Source organism: Mizuhopecten yessoensis, unplaced genomic scaffold, assembly GCF_002113885.1.
Source record: "Mizuhopecten yessoensis strain PY_sf001 unplaced genomic scaffold, ASM211388v2 scaffold3621, whole genome shotgun sequence".
In the NCBI taxonomy this organism is placed as follows: domain Eukaryota; kingdom Metazoa; phylum Mollusca; class Bivalvia; order Pectinida; family Pectinidae; genus Mizuhopecten; species Mizuhopecten yessoensis.
In genome coordinates, this window is record NW_018405136.1 from 790,953 (window position 1) to 807,755 (window position 16,803).

At 35.1% G+C, this 16,803-nt stretch overlaps 1 protein-coding gene across 1 annotated transcript; it reads right to left on the reverse strand.

Annotated features, from left to right (window-relative positions):
• Window positions 1-615: 615 nt before the first annotated feature.
• LOC110447776 (tetraspanin-9-like) lies at window positions 616-11,414 on the reverse strand. Its single transcript, XM_021493680.1, has 9 exons — window positions 11,344-11,414; window positions 9,441-9,536; window positions 8,509-8,739; window positions 7,197-7,271; window positions 5,596-5,724; window positions 4,260-4,448; window positions 3,146-3,229; window positions 2,223-2,297; window positions 616-961 (listed from the first exon to the last, which is right to left on the reverse strand). Exons 2-8 carry the CDS (start codon window positions 9,504-9,506, stop codon window positions 2,232-2,234), a joined length of 840 nt encoding a protein of 279 aa, XP_021349355.1. The 5' UTR covers window positions 9,507-9,536; window positions 11,344-11,414; the 3' UTR covers window positions 616-961; window positions 2,223-2,231.
• Between the last annotated feature and the right edge of the window lie 5,389 nt (window positions 11,415-16,803).

The following is a 16,803-nucleotide window of genomic DNA, read 5'->3' on the forward strand; positions in this document are numbered from 1 at the left end:
ACTACACTGATTAACCTGTGTTCGCTGCACAGTTCATTCACGCAGTATTTTGTGTAAACAGCATATTTTAGGATCCCTGCACCACTGCCAAAAACTCGTACTTTATACGATGACTTTTTGTTCCGACTTTAATAAATAATTTCCCGAAAACAAATCCTTATTGAACTTTATTAAAATTTATTTTGAAATAAGTCCTAATTATGATAAAATATAGCGTCTCAGTGTATTTACACGATTCAGTTTTCATTTACAAATTGATTTTGATAATTTACATGAATGTTGTGAGTTAAAACAAAAAATGACTGAGTAGGTTTTTCTTATGATATTATAGGATATATTCTGCGCTCTCTCCCCACCGAAGTAATACTTTATAAATCACTACGAAATAGTCCCGCTTTGGCAGTTTTCCTGGAGTTAATAAGTTGAAACGACTCAAATAATGAAAGGGTACTAACTCAACCCTAGTTGTAGCCGTGGAAAAGAAAATTTGGCCTAAAATGTATCTAATAATTTAACCCGTGGAATTGTAGGCTATTTATTTTACTTTTTTATTTGAAAAAAAACTTCTTTCGTGTGTAAAAAAGGATAAATCATAAAAAATGTAGCCTAAACGTGTTTCACATGTTAAAAAACATAGACAAACAGACAGCCTGGAAAGGGATACATATATGTAAAAATGTAAGATACATTTTTTTAATTTGAAATTATGACATTTGTAGCACAATACGTACATATAGATATACAGCACAAACACGTTTATCTGGCACAAGGATGGTGAGTCAATTTCTTAACTAATAAATAAACAGTTCAAAATATTCTTTTTTTAAATTGCAGGCTTTCATCTTGATTATATTTTGATAGATTCTGACGCGTTAAGATGGGATTAATAGATATCCATCTTCTTTAGCAGGCGGTGAGCAAACAGCAATTGGTCTGTAAACAGTTCACCGGGTAACTGGACCTGAAACATTCAGTGTAAACAATAGTGACATACTTATAATGTAACTACCGTGTTACGTCTCGTAAATCAAATACAGTAAACACAAACAATACCTTATGTTGTGATAATATACAACAGCTGATATAGCGCCCTACCTAACTAACATAACCCACTCTAAACCACTTTACAGTACATACATTTCAATTAATACAATAAGCATATACATTTATCAATACAATTTTGAGAAATTCACAGGAGCTTCGGATATTCATGTTTTTTATCAAATTATTTCGGCAAGGCTGAAGGAAATATGTCGATGTTTTAAAAGTGGGATATCAATCCAGTGAGTTCTTATTGTAACGGAAACCGTCTCATACTGCCTCTGTTGTCAGTCGGAAATGGTGTACAGGAAAGAATTTGTAATGGCCATAATACAAATAACTTGGGCATAAAAAAAAGAGAGGGACCGTTGGAATCACATTGGCGTACACCCATACATGTGTTAATCAATCAAGGGTCTCTTCGGCCATATTTTAATAACAATATACAGGTAAAACTAAAAAGTGTTACAGGCATCTACACATGCCCTCCAACGCTTATGTGAAGTTTCATAATTATCCGGCAGATCAGCTTCTGCGAGAACGCTCGGAAAGGGCTTGGCGTAAGAAAAATAAAGAAAAAGGAGAAGGACGAAAAATAATAAAACGAAACGCAGCTGAAGAGTTAGGTCCCCTGATTTGCTTGAGAGACTAAAATACATGTTAACATATAGTATTCCTTCTTTCTACACAGGCGAATGTAACAAGAATAGCAAATGAAACAGTAACATTAATGCGTATGTTCGCATAAGCTTTGTTTGGAACTAATATTTCACTCTATTGATTGACACGGCTTTTCCTACAAGCTCAAAGGTTAGATCGTAATATCGAGGGGCCGTTGTTTTTGATATTGGCTACGTGTAACAATTTAAGATACATCATGCCAATATTTTCTTGATGACGTCACTTTAATTTGTACGTCGTAATGTTCCTTGCCAAACACTTGACTTTTGTCCTTGCAATTTTCTGATGTTTTACCTTGATTCATGATAAAAAAAAACGTATTTCTACGTCTGATTTAACCATTTTGAACTTATCTTATATTTTTGTGAATATATAGTTGAATCGACCTGAAAAATAATAATGACATCGTTTTGGTCTTTGTAAATATCTCTATTTCAGGTCTATACGACCAAATATTCACCTCAATAAAAGTCTATAATTGATAAAAAAAACATACTTACATTGTTCCATTAGGCAAACTGGCTATGACTGGTCAACTGTCTGTATATCATACAAGCCGAGGCTATAGCAACTCCCTGTAAAATAAGAGTTTAATTGACCATGATAAATGGTGTCTGAAATTGACTAGATTGCATTAAAGTTGAAACGAGCTAGATAATGAAGATCCATGTACATGTATGGGAATCTAGTAGAACGATATGTTTGCAATACCACATATTGTACTATTTTGAATTCAACTGTAGAAATCGTGGAATAATACGAGGAGACCATTTTTTTCTAGCAAAACAAAATCCTAGATGAATATTTGTTTAAAAACAATACAATGCAAATAACAGTAATAAATTAACGACTAAGGGGGACAACTCTATGCCTTACATGCAGTGCACGTATAATTATTATAAAATGTACTATATGTGCATTGACTTGACAAGAAAATTAACACTGTAGCCATCACAATTAAACGACGGTTCCAAATAAATAAAGCCTGTTTTCGAAACCTCTATTAACCTACCTTGACCAACGATCTATTACCTTGCTATCCGTACAACCAGTAAAATAACTGTCATTTACGTACGTTTGTTTTTATTGTTATCATTGTCTAAAAAACGTCCGGGTTGGTTTTTTTCGAAATCCATATACATTCACATCGTGACTGACTTCTCTTCGGCATAGTGAAGCGTTCTGTTTGATTTTACAAAAACACAAATGCATAGTTTCCTGTCTCGTTGTTAGGCAAAAAGGTACAGAATTTCACTGAAGTTTTCTACGTACACTGTGTGCAGTGACTTCCCCTTAAATTCGTTTTTAATATATCTAACGCAACCAGGCTATGATACTTCCGTCGGCCATTGTTCACGTTATGGCACCGGTACGATGATCCTGAAGACTTTAAACCGTAACCTGTTGACCTGGTGACGCTTACCTGTACCAGAAGAGTGATGACTCCGACAGCGATGAAGGCGATGTTATAGCTGGCGATGAGGTTGTAGATGGTGTTAAAACAGCCCTAAAATGAACATACATTCAATAAAAACGAGTCGAATCTTTCATAATAAATAACTATTTAGCTCAGAGTTAGAACCCCTCCCAGAAATAGATTAAGCCTTCTGTAGTGCAAGAAAGACATTAAAAAACTCATAAATATCTTATATATCCACCAAAGAAAATATCTCATCACTTTGTTGAGTAAAATGTCAGACAAAAAAACAGGAAAAGGTCACAGGTTCGATCCCTACCGGTGACATGGAAACAATAAACGTCTATCTCATTAATGTCTTCAATTGATGTCAATATGTATAGTGATTCGGACAGAATAAAGCAGATAATAACTTTGTGCATTGACTGGAAAGATTTCCAAACAAAGTTCATATAAAATATGTAGTTATGCAAATAGCATTGTTTATGCTGAGAATGTGTACCGATATCACCTTATTCTGCCGCCGCTTCAACTATTACGCCTAGAATAGAGAGTATCGATCTGATTTAGACAATACCAAAAGTGATATCTTCCCATGTGAATATAAATAAACCGTTTCGTATAATTTTACTGCAATGATATAAAAAATTATCCAGCCCAAGGGAAATTGTTCTTTGTTTGTTTAACCCGAGGCTCTGCCGATGGTTGGTAAACCAAAAAACACGCCAAATGTTGGAATGTTTTTCTCTAACACCAAGTTGGTAAACGCTTAATTCTCTTTTATCATTGTTGCACCTACATCGACATTCTGGTATGTTAGTAAACAAAGGCGCACGTGTTGTATAAATATTGGCATTTACTACTTTGTATGACGCTACAAGTGCAGTTCACTTTGTTATGACGTCACAATTTTGCATCTCCCTCTTCGGAGCTGATCTTTCCCGGTTTAAATGGGAGACACACTTGTGAATGATGGGAAAAACAAATGTCCATGATCTGTACTATACAATACAATATAGCATTTACTACTGTAGTATTTAAATTTGACTTTAATTCTTTCTCTTACTCCTGAGATGTGTTTTCTCTATTGTTGTGACGTCATCTATTTGTGTGTACTGACATTTTCGTAATATCCGGTGACGAGAGAGTCTGTGCATTGGGGGTTGCTGAATACCAAATAGTTGGTCTCGGTAGCACCACAACAAGACTTAGGAATCTTGGCCGTAATCAAGGGGTTGTCTTTCCTCCACTGCGTATTATCAAAGTCGTTGCTGAGCAATGACACCGGGTGAACTCCACAACATTTAAGCTACAAAGATTCGAACACATGCCCATGAGTTAGTTAGCATAGGAACATAGATAAACATCAGTGTCAATGCTAATAGATATAAACATAAAAGCAGTGGACGGTCGAACACATTATTTATGGCATATTGCAATGTAAATCGAGGTAAGTACGTAGGTAATATTTGTATGCATAAACAATATACGCTTAAGTCTGAATTTAAATAATACATAATGGAAGTCAAAAAGAGGGCTTTTAACACAGATGGTCTCTTGATACATGTTCGATTAAGAATGAACTCGCTATAATGGAGAACATTAATAGTGATATTTGTATACAGGTAACGTATTAATATTGGTTCAATTAAAAAAATACAAAGATGGGAAACATTAAACGTGTGATTTTTTAAACACGACTGGTTTCTTAATAGAGATTGACGCATTAGTAGGTTTGGGTGTATTCATAGATATGACAGTTGAACAATATGAACACTTTATTTGGAAAATCACCGCGAAGAAGTAAAATTATCTCAAAATTAAATTTCAAACATATAAATGTTATGGATTTTTACACTTTTAATTTTGAAATTACTCTGTGAAATAGACCGAAAATGTATGCAGCAGTGCCTAAACAACGTACTTGTAAAGGCACAATAAACTAAAACATCAGCACATAAGGCTAATATACACTAAAGCATCCTCAAACAGTCGATTAAAATCCTAATTCAAAGTTGATTTGATTGGTTATAATTTGATTATACTAATAATAGTTGGAGGTTCTTAAATACCGCTTTATCACAACCTAGTTCGTAGGTCGTTTCAAAGCGGTTTATAAATTAATGTTCGTGGTTATAGGGCCTTTGCAACCAGCCAATATCTTTCCCAACTCCCTGAGGAGCATACATACCGTACTGCCATTTCGGCGCTCACAGCTAGCATTCACGTATCTTGCTCAAAGACACAACACAGTGCCATGCCGTAACTGGAACCCGCAACCCTTCGGTCACGAGCCCGGCATCCTACCGTGCCTCCAATATAGGTTTTAACGTCCTATCAATCTATTACTTTATTCTTAATTACAATGTAATGTTTTATATCACCACAAGAAAAGCTTTATAGGATATAAAAAATGTATATGTGGAATAAGGTTAGCTCCCCCTCGTTACACTCACCTGAATAAATAGGTAATTCCAGGCGGTCGATATCTTGGAGGAGGTTGTCGTGTTTATTGAAGTCAGCTCGTCGGCGATGTAATTATCGTGTAACTGCGCCAGCATCTGTTCCTGTACCTCGGTGTTGATCTTAAAACATAGGTTGTAAAGTATGTGTGCCACACCTCCCCGCCAAGACAGGGGTCATGCGCGGAAGTTTAAATATATATCATCATTACATTACTAAGCTAACCATCAATGTCATTACGATTTGAAGCCGATACTTTCTGATATGCAGTAAATTATACAGTAAAACTGCAATTATATATCGAATTTTTTATCGATAATCACTTTTTCTACAAAAACATATCTATAATTTTAAATCAACAGACATTTTCGACACATGTTCTATTAAATCAATTTAAGCAGAGAAATTATTAAACATTGATGTAATGCATAACAATTAGGTAAACAATGCATTATACTGTTAAAGAGAAAATTTTCGCGGTGTTGTAATTTTAGCGTTTTCACGTTGCACAATGTAGCGCGAAAATAACCACATGCCAATATTAATCTAAACATTATATAGATTCAATGTAAATAGAATATTTATATTTCAGAGCTATTTCCAACACGTTCATTTCCACGTCGCAATCAGTTTAAAGGAGCATGTCGCGTGTACGTTGTAATTCATAGTGATGAGGATGTAAAACAATTGAATCAAAGTTCACAGGAAAGAGTTATAATAACAAATATTGTTATTGTTTTGTGTTTTGGGGTTTCACGTCCTTGCAACAGACAGGGTCATATGAGGACGGGTGCCTAGGGAGACACAACAGACAGGGTCATATGAGGACGGGTACCTACGGTGACACAACAGACAGGGTCATATGAGGACGGGTACTTATGGAGACACAACAAACAGGGTCATATGAGCACGGGTACCTACGGAGACACAACAGACAGGGTCATATGTGGACGGGTGCCAACGGAGACACAACAGACAGGGTCATATGTGGACGGGTGCCAACGGAGACACAACAGACAGGGTCATATGAGGACGGGAACTTAGGGAGACACAACAAACCGGGCCATATGTGGACGGGTGCCTAGGAAGACACAACAAACAGGGGCATATGAGGACGGGTGCCTAGGGAGACACAACAAACAGGGTCATATGAGGACGGGTACCTACGGAGACACAACAGACAGGGTCATATGAGGACGGGTACTTAGGGAGACACAACAAACCGGGTCATATGTGGACGGGTGCCTAGGAAGACACAACAAACAGGGTCATATGAGGACGGGTGCTTAGGGAGACACAACAGACAGGGTCATATGAGGACGAGTGCCTAGGGAGACACAACAAACAGGATCATATGAGGACGGGTGTCTAAGGGGACACAACAAACAGGGTCATATGAGGACGGGTGCCTAGGGAGACACTATATGAAAAACGTGTTATGGATGACGTTCATTTGGTAATATAAAGTTGTGTAGAACTACCAATGTATGTCGTCTTTCTGGTACTATACAGTGATATGTGATATCATTGTACAAATATATAACGGATTAATATTGCACGTGCAAGAGACAAATAGAACACGGGTGGTACTTACTTTTTCCTTCATAGTGATGTAGAGACAGACAATCACCAATTGGGCAACCCACAGGACTAGAACCACCACAGCGTACTAAATAAACAACATCGCCATTGTTACATCACTACATACCTGTACCGTGTCGTTTTCCTAATTTCGGTAACTACATAATTATTTACTATGTATCACAAGAAATACATTGACTCGTTAGTAAGATTAATGTGTGTGTATACACAATAAGTTCTCCAGGTGGTCAAGGAAAATATTCTAATAAAGATTTCAATATCTTATTACTGAATATTGTTATTTTTTCAGAATTTCGGTCCTCGTAATATCTAATTATTTAATTATGTCCTTTTTCAGATTTTCATTCCAGTGTAATATCTAATAATTTAATATTGGGGGGTTTTCAGATTTTTAAGTCATCGAATAAATGAAATATTTAGTTATTGAATATTGTTCTTTTTTTCAAATTGAAGTCCTCGTAATAACTAATTATTGAATACTGTTCATTTTTTCTGAATATCGGTCCTAATTCCATTGCTATATCTTATTATCTAATATTGTTTTTTTTCAGATTGTTTAGTCATCGAAAAAATGTAATTTATAATTATTGAATACTGTTCTTTTTTTTCAGAATTTCGGTGCTTATTCCATTGTTATATCTTATTATCTAATATTGGTGGTTTTTTTCAGATTTTTAAGTCATCGAATAAATGTAATATATAATTATTGAATATTGTTCTTTTTTCAAATTTGAAGTCCTCGTAATATCTTAAGTCAAATGATAATTAGTGCCTGGAGTCAAATTGCAAAAAAGAGGAAAAATAAAAGATTGAATTTGAGAGTATAGGAATCAGACCGCATATCAGTTTCTTCAATGTCCTCAAAACATAAGAAACAAAAAAAAGACAAAAACTGATTTATACAGCACATTGGTCTCCTCTTTAGAAAGTTCCATCACCAAACTTGAAGGGGTTAACAATATTTAAATGTTGTGCTAATGACGTGTGACCTGTTAAGGTAGCACTGCTTCGAACAACTTTGTTTTCGTCGTCATTTTTTTTATATAAAACTTGTATAATAATGATAATCGTGAGATCTACTTTGACAACGTGAGTTTTATCCTTGAGTTCTCCAGTTTCAGCCAGCATAAAAACCCTGATCTGCGTGCTTCCATCTGAGCTACCAAGAGTAATTGACGTCAGTTGAAAAAAATGTTTCATAAGTTATTATTAATATTTCTTTTTTGTATCATGCTCTCCAATTTGGAGGAAATAAAGATGATATATCGTTCAGCAAAAATGTGTTTATTTATTGTTTTACTTACTATAATGAGTGCCATTCTCCATCCACAGCATGCTCCAAGAATTCCAATGAAAGCTATCAGAAACAGGAACGTGCCGACAATGATTAAGGCTATAGATAGACCTTGTGCTGCTCCGGCCAATGAGATCCCACCAAACGTCAATGTACTCATCAACGGGAGAACCTTCTCGCTGACAAAGTCCACATTCACATGGACCAGCACTCCGGGTATTATTAATGCAAGCCCAAGCAGCTACAATATACATATACACACCATCAATGATACATTCCTTTATGTTGTTCCTCATTCTCGAAATTCTACGGCGTACGCTCAGTAATTTTCGCTGCCCCCCTGAAATATTTTATGTCAAAATCGAAGGCATACGGTTAGCTTTTTGACTGTTTTAAAGTATCAAACCCTAACATATCACTATGAGCGATAGTCGACTTCAAAGACGGTCAATGTTACCGTTAAGCTGCAGCGTTATACTTTCAATGTACATGGCCAAACTAGTTATACATATTCAAGGGGGGGGGGGGGCAGTGAACGACAGAGGGCGTAACCCTTGGACTTCTGAAGATGGTAGTTTTCTCGACGTGATGAAGGTAAATCAGTTTCAGGTAAACAGTGTGGCTTGACTAATAAGAAACAAGGTCAGTGTGTAACGAAATGAGATGTAGCTTGTTAAATACAGAGTTGGCGTATCCTTCCAAAAAAAATATAATATTATATGTTTACAAAATTATTGAAATTCATAATAAAAATTACATGTTCAGAGATACTGAAATCGTCAATAGACAATAAATGCAAACATGATACAATTGTAAAAAATTACTCTGTGTTTATGAAAAATAGCAATTTGAAAAAACAGATACGTTGACCCTTTGTCTGTTAGGGTACTTAGGTTTCGGACATCACTTTACTATGTTAACATACTGCTAGGGTTAACTCACCATGAACACTATGTTTAGGACGATGAGGAAGATTTTCCCGAACTTCCCAGCACAGTTGAGTCTCATCCTCAGTGGCGTAAATGTGCACTTCCCCTACTGAGAAAAATCAGACAATAGTTACGTCTTCTGATCATATACTGAAAGGCGAATTCAAATTTCTTGAAAGTCACATCTTTACACAAAATGTCCAACGTTACATGAAAAAATTGTTACATTTTAAGGCGTAGAGTATATCAACTGTACATTTTAACTAAAGATGCTTTATAGAAAAATCAATTACAGGCGCTAAGTCTATTTCACAATGATATCTTAAACAGGTAAAAACGGGAGATGATTCTATGAACGATGGAGAAAAGGGCATTCCATAACTCCATTAGCCAGTGAATGTACAAAATTATATCAAACGGATAATTTTATATATGTACATTTGCACTGTGACAAAGAACTTTCTAAGAAAACCGCTTCCTGTCTCCTTGCTGATATTCCGTTTATAATATATAAACAATGTGTGTATACAGTCAAGTATGCTCGAGAAAATCGCCTCCATACAATGTACCAGTGTTTAAAAACATTAAATCTTTCAAATGTGTGAGGCTTCTACTGTAAACTACAAGATATTTATATAAGCATGTACGTATACAGTATTTACGTGTAAAATTACTCTAAAATAGTAAATATTGCAGGATCAATTTTTCTCGGCTTTTAGGTTAGGTAAGAAGCCTTATAAAATGTACAGTATAGTTAAGATAAATAAAATTCCTAGTTGTATTTTTGGCGGAAAATCGTAACCGCAAACGAAAATGTACATATTGGAACCCCACGAAAAAAACTAGCCTATTTTAGTATGTTAGAGCAAAATAAAATAAACTAATAAACCATAGCGTCAGTACAAAAGAGTAACGAAAAATAAAGTTTGGGCAGCAGGTAAATTTTGATTCGTTATCAATGTCTTCAGAACGAAAGCGGCGGAACTAAACATCCGATTTTGCGGTGGATCCCTCATTAGTCGCCTCTTACGATAACCGGCTGTGAAATATATACAGTAGGCAGTTTTCTTTTCCCAAACACAGAATTGGACAAAAATATTGATTGCCGAATGTACGGTGTCTAGACTTAACATAGTACAGAACAATCGGATTAATCAGCGTTGTGGTTAATAACACAAACTGATGACATCATAGGGCACTGGTGCTGTCGTAATACCAGTGGCAATTATTATTGTTATTTTGTAAACACAAATAGATATGTGAGTTTGGCATTTTCCTATTTCCGAATCATTACTGAACATGTCCTTAGCTTAAACAGTGTACAATGTTCGTGTTCTTTCAAATGATAATGAATTTAAGATAAACTACAAAAATCCGTCAAAAAATAAAACTGTATATATATGTGTTCCGCCGCGTATAATGTTTACTGCCAGAATGTGATCTCTTCTGAGACATTTACTGTAATAGCATGACTAGTATAACAATATAGTGTTTGAGCATGTGCATCCGTACGTGTACGAGCGTAACAGCGTCTGTCCGTCCATTCGTCCATTGGTGTGTGAGTGCAAGTGTGCGTGAACTTCAATACCAAAACGTAAAACACTCATTTTTAATCTTATGTGTCATACATTAAATGTTAAATGTTTCAATTTCAATTTCCACCACGTGTAAAAATGTTAAAAATTGTTAAACTTCATCTTATTCAAATATTGTAGTTAAGGTGTCAACAGTCTCGAAGAATGATTTGCCTGTAATATATACTTGGGAAGGGAATAAATATAAGCTCAAAGCTTGTATTCCAATCCCTGTGTAATTATGTGTATGTAATTAACATGTTCTAATATTGAATAAATACTGTTTAAACTACCAATGATTGAAGCCTTGGTATCTTGTAAAAAAATAAAAAATAAAATTACCTGTTATTGCAGTTTCCTCTTCTGAAATAATTCTTCCCGACAGTTACAAATAGATCTGAAGCATTTGAAAATCAACTGAATTATAACGCTATACGTTTTGTACATATTCGGAAGTCTGCTTTCTCTCAAAAACAGGAAATTGTACAGGAAGTTCCGGCAAGTAGCATCATGTCCGGATTCTCATTTTCATTTGAATGTGGGGATAAATGCTGTGTATATATGGATTAATTAACAAGACGGTGTTTATATGTCTGCTTTTGTATATAACACACATACATGATTATTAACACCACGCTTAGTTACGCTTGCCTTGTGATTAATATCTTTCTAAAATCCGGAAACTTGCTACCATGACAAATGTTTCCGTGTTGAAACTTTTATACGACGTGGTTAAAGATGCAATACTGTGTCGAAATACGAACTAAAAAATCATTGTATCCGGTTGGTCGCGATGCGGAGTAATAATAACTCAAACGTATCATAGTTGTGCTCGCTTTCGGAGGGTTCTTGTCTGCTGAAGACAAAACTCTAGAGAATCCCACGTGCTGTATATTTCTCTCATACATAGGGCGACCTCTCTTTAGCTTCGTTTGTGGAATTATCTGTCTCGCGACATGGCAAGCGTTCTACCGTTTACTATAGGTATAACTCAGTTAGTTATAGCGAAAGTGTAATGGTCAGAGGTTCAGGGTTCGAATCCGGGTCTGAACGCGTAGCATTTTGAGAATGCCGTCATAACATTGTTGTTGATTTTATTTCATTGCAAGTTTGTTACATTCATTTTGATGATGTTTCCATAAATGCTCCTCTAGGCATATATTTTTCATTGTTTTTATATAAATGATTCAATAATGTTATTGTCATCTCTGTGAAATAAGTTCCCGGTTCTTTGTTACAGTGTCATAGCGTTACTTGATTGCAAAAACGTCATAACTTATACAGTATTCCTGATGTATAGATAAGTAATGTCATTTCCTCCTCCTTATCCATAATCTCTGTGTATCTTTGTAGGTTTGTGAAAGGTGACAGATATGACTCATCAGCATCATAAGAGCATTTTATTTCTGACCGCTAATTAGAGAATCAATAGTGATGTACTAACTCCTTAGCAATATTTGACATTTGGACCTTTAACATTTTTGTTGATATGGTTATAATGTTGTTTCCCTTGACAACCGTTGTTTTACGAAGTATTGAAACCTTGAATTATCCAATGACAAAAGGGGCATCGGTGGCCAAGTGGTTAAGGCGTCTGACATTCTGTTACCACTAGCCCTCCACCACTGGGTCGTGGGTTCGAACTACGTGGGACAGTCGCCCGGTACTGGCTGCAGGTCGGTGCTAATTCTCCGGGAACTCCGGCTTTCCTCCACCACCAAAACCTGGCACGTCCTTAAATGACCATAGCTGTTAATAGGACGTAAAACACAAACAAACCAAACAAAAGTCCAATGGTAAGTACGTTGAAGAACCAGTGTAGCACTTCCAAAAACTGTAACTTTGTTTTGGAAACCGATTTTTTTCTGGCTTGATTTTATTATTGATAAATCGTTTCTGAGACAAAAACGTATCATGCGGGTCTTTATGAATACAAATCAGATGAAATAAACACAATAAGATCAAGAACAGTATTCTGGGTGCAAAAATAATGGCGGGCTAGACTGGGATTCGAACTCTGGGTTTCACATTATTATACTGTTATATTAACAAATTGAGCTACGGTATTTCTTTGGCCACAATGTACTATAGTAATATTGAAAACGAAATTACCGGGGAGTTCATGAATATGTTCGAAACACTACAGTGCAGCGGGCCAGGGATACATAGACATTATTCTGTGCAATTCAAACAAACTTTATTCGAGTAGCCTCCCCTCTCATAATAACTGACGCTGTGTAGTTTTATTTGAGAGAACTTACATCAATCTGATTAAAATCACATGTTACATGGCTTCGTTTGATTTTAATCAGATTGAACTTACATAAGCCTAGCCTTTTGATTTGCAAATACTACTATGGCTGGAAAAATATGCTATGCTGAGACATGAATACAGTATACAACATGTTTACATAAATGCATTTAATTAATCAAACCTCAATAAAAAAAACATCCGAAATGAACTATTCACACAATTTTAGAAAGGTATACTATTTTATTTCAGGGTTCACACATGGATTAAATTATATTATAAAAATCGTCTATCAAATCAGCCACTTATATTAATGTATTTATGATATATACCATAGTAAGTTACATGGGATTGTTGAAAACCCGTAAATGAGGCATGACCCATGAATATGGCTTTAAATGAAATAAGTATTGTTATGATAATGAAGTGTGATACGGTCAGACCCTGAAACAATAGAAAGGTTTGTGGAATTATATCTATCATTTCAAATTAACCGTATTTCGAATCTAGGTCAAAACGGCCGCAGTGTAAAAACGGCCCTAGATAAAACGGCCCTACTGTATAAACGGCCCTAGTTGAAACGGCCCTACTTTTTAAATCGTGATATACAACAGTAAGATTATGTCTTCTTATCTTTTATATAAAATCATCCTATCTTACCATGCACGGTCATGTATCAATTGGGTATTTCTGTGATTGACATTTATATATATTTCATATCACTTACCGGTACCACACGTTCTTTGCTGCCATCTACTACAGCCATCGCACTGCAGTGTATGCTGTGCAGGTCGGATAACACTGTCGCACTCTAAACGTTTCGTCAATGCTGGTCTCATGGTTGAAAGTCTTATTCAAATTCAAATGATATTTTAAGATTTTGCTATACATTCGTCCAATTTATTACACCCTCTGACCAATCCCGTTAATTGTTGTTTTAATTGAGCCACTCCGATGTACTCTGTTAAAACAACAAAGACCCTCCTCCCGTATCTAATTTATTATTAGTTAATATTGTAACTAATTGTTTTTCAAATGCTATTCAATAAATTTTTTTAATTTATTCTTTTCTCTAAATAATTAAATTAAATTAAACACTGAAGTAGAAAACACTATTGCAAAGGTATTTGAGACTGAGGAGGGTCAACTATCAATGAAAACACAAACACAATTATAATGTTTTTATCTGTACATGTACATATCTTTATTTCTTGAAAGTGCATGTAACTTTATTAACATAATATCAAGTTATGTACCTGTATTACGGACTTGTAGTACTTGCAGTACTATACAGTATATACTATATATAGAGTACATTTAGGTTTTAACGCCCTACGCGCTACCATTTTGGCCAACAAGAATGATTAATGTAAGTTGATGATATTTGTTAAAATTGTCGTAAAACAAATCAAGCGAAGTAATAACAGTTTTAATTTAATTATATTTCGATCGGGAGATGATAATAATGAAAATGAAAAACTTAATGAAAAACCCATAAAAGTTGAATAAATTATAAAGCTTAATGACACTCTAATAGTACCCCGAATCATAAAGTGCTTGACACGACATCCAATGTCGCTGAATACGTCATAACTGCAGAAAGCCTTTTCTGAGCATCTGTCAGTGACGGGAATTTTCCGATATCTTCATCGTCATTGTCAATTCCGTCTTTGCGTATTGCAGAGTTATCTTCTCTTGGGAACAGGTATTGATTGTTACGTCATTGGTCTGTGTGAGAAAATTACGTCGTTTTCTCAAAAATTGATGACGTTGCTCTCATAAACAAGTGACGTAACAATCACTACCTGCGCCCAAGAGAAGATAACTCTGCAATACGCAAAGACGGAATAACACTTTAAGTCTGCGTTTCAAATTATCTTTAATTATGCCATTACTTTCACTTTCTGTAAGCACATCCCGGCAACACAAATCGAAATTAACAGACAATTACTAGAAGTCGTCAAAGGGCGCGTCAATTTTTAACCCCTTTACCCCTAGGTATCTTTAGTAGAGTCGACCATACATTTATGGGGATGAGTCCATTATGGTCTAACGTGGTGAAAGGGTTAACAAAAAAAAATCATTCGCGTTACATCTGTAGTACGCTTGTAAATAGAAACACGACATTTGTTATAAAGAACCACGAAGCAGTCTTAGCCAGAAGTCCGAACGTGAAAAATAGAATAACTACCTATGTTCTTTGTGTATTTACATTTGTAATAATCACATTTTATGTCGAAATATAAAATTAGACAACATTCTTTAGAAGTCCCGGTGCTTTGGGCACATTTCTTTTAACATTTTAATGTGATCAAGGTTTCAACCAGCTGTCAGGGTATAGTTTTTCTTTTCTTTGTATTGTGAGTAAAACTTCTTTTTTTTTGAATTAATTGAATTAAAACAAAAGCAAGAACAATTTGGTGAAGACTATATCCAAACTGTTGAAATTTCTTAAAAATCTTCGTTATTGAAAATATTTCATTTTAAGGTATATGTTCAAATTTATGTCATATTGCAAATTATCGTTTCTTACTAAAACAACATTAAAACATCTGGGACTACAAAAACACTAGTGGAAGCATAATTGAGTGGAGGGGATACATGAGCCCCATTTTCCATTTGACTCCTTGCGCGGTAAAATTTATGAGATATCAAAAATAAGTTGTATGACCATCTAGTTCTTTTGTTAACTTGGCATGTATGTACCTATAGGTGGAAACTTCAAATGAAAGACTGAAAGTATGTTTAATATTGACTAATTTCGAAGAAGTTGCCACAAGTTGAACGCTGATATTGTTTCATTTGTTTCCTGTCCAACGATGCTTGCCAAACATCCCTTGTGTTTCTGATTTATCTTCACCTTCAGAAAATTTCCGACAGAATTCTTGTTTTCTTCCGTTTTGTTTCAGTTGCATTTGACTAAAGTTCTTGTCAAATTTTAAAACATCAATGTCCCTTGTCTCTACGCAACTTTTACAGATCATCTGGCAGGTCTAAGTACTCACGTATAAGAAGTCAACTATGATATCCAAGGGTTTCATTCAATTTCAATTTCAACAGATTTTATTGACTTTATATATGTTAAGTGGATTGGACATCAGGCTAGGCCTATTTTAATCCTTTTCGAGCTTATTTACAAACATTTCATATATTATGTCATAACAATAAAAAAAACAGTGTGGGGGAGATAACTCCAGCTTAGCTTGTGAAATAAAAACTTTTAAACAATTATTCAACCATTTTCTGTTGATGTTCAGGATATTAACAACTAAATATATCATGTATATTTGTTGACAACCCATCCTTCGTAAAATCTAAGGGATACAGGCCCAAAAGTCCCTGTGTATAAACACATTGGCCATCCACCCACAGGATATATAGGATCAGTTATCAAGAAATACACATTATAAAAAAAATCAGAATATGATATGGATTCATATGGGAAAATGTAGACTCTACATTCTTTGAATATGTCATGACAAAATAGACAGCACGCAATAAGCTATTCAATTGGACTCGTGTATATTCCGTCTTTTCGTATTGCAGAGTTA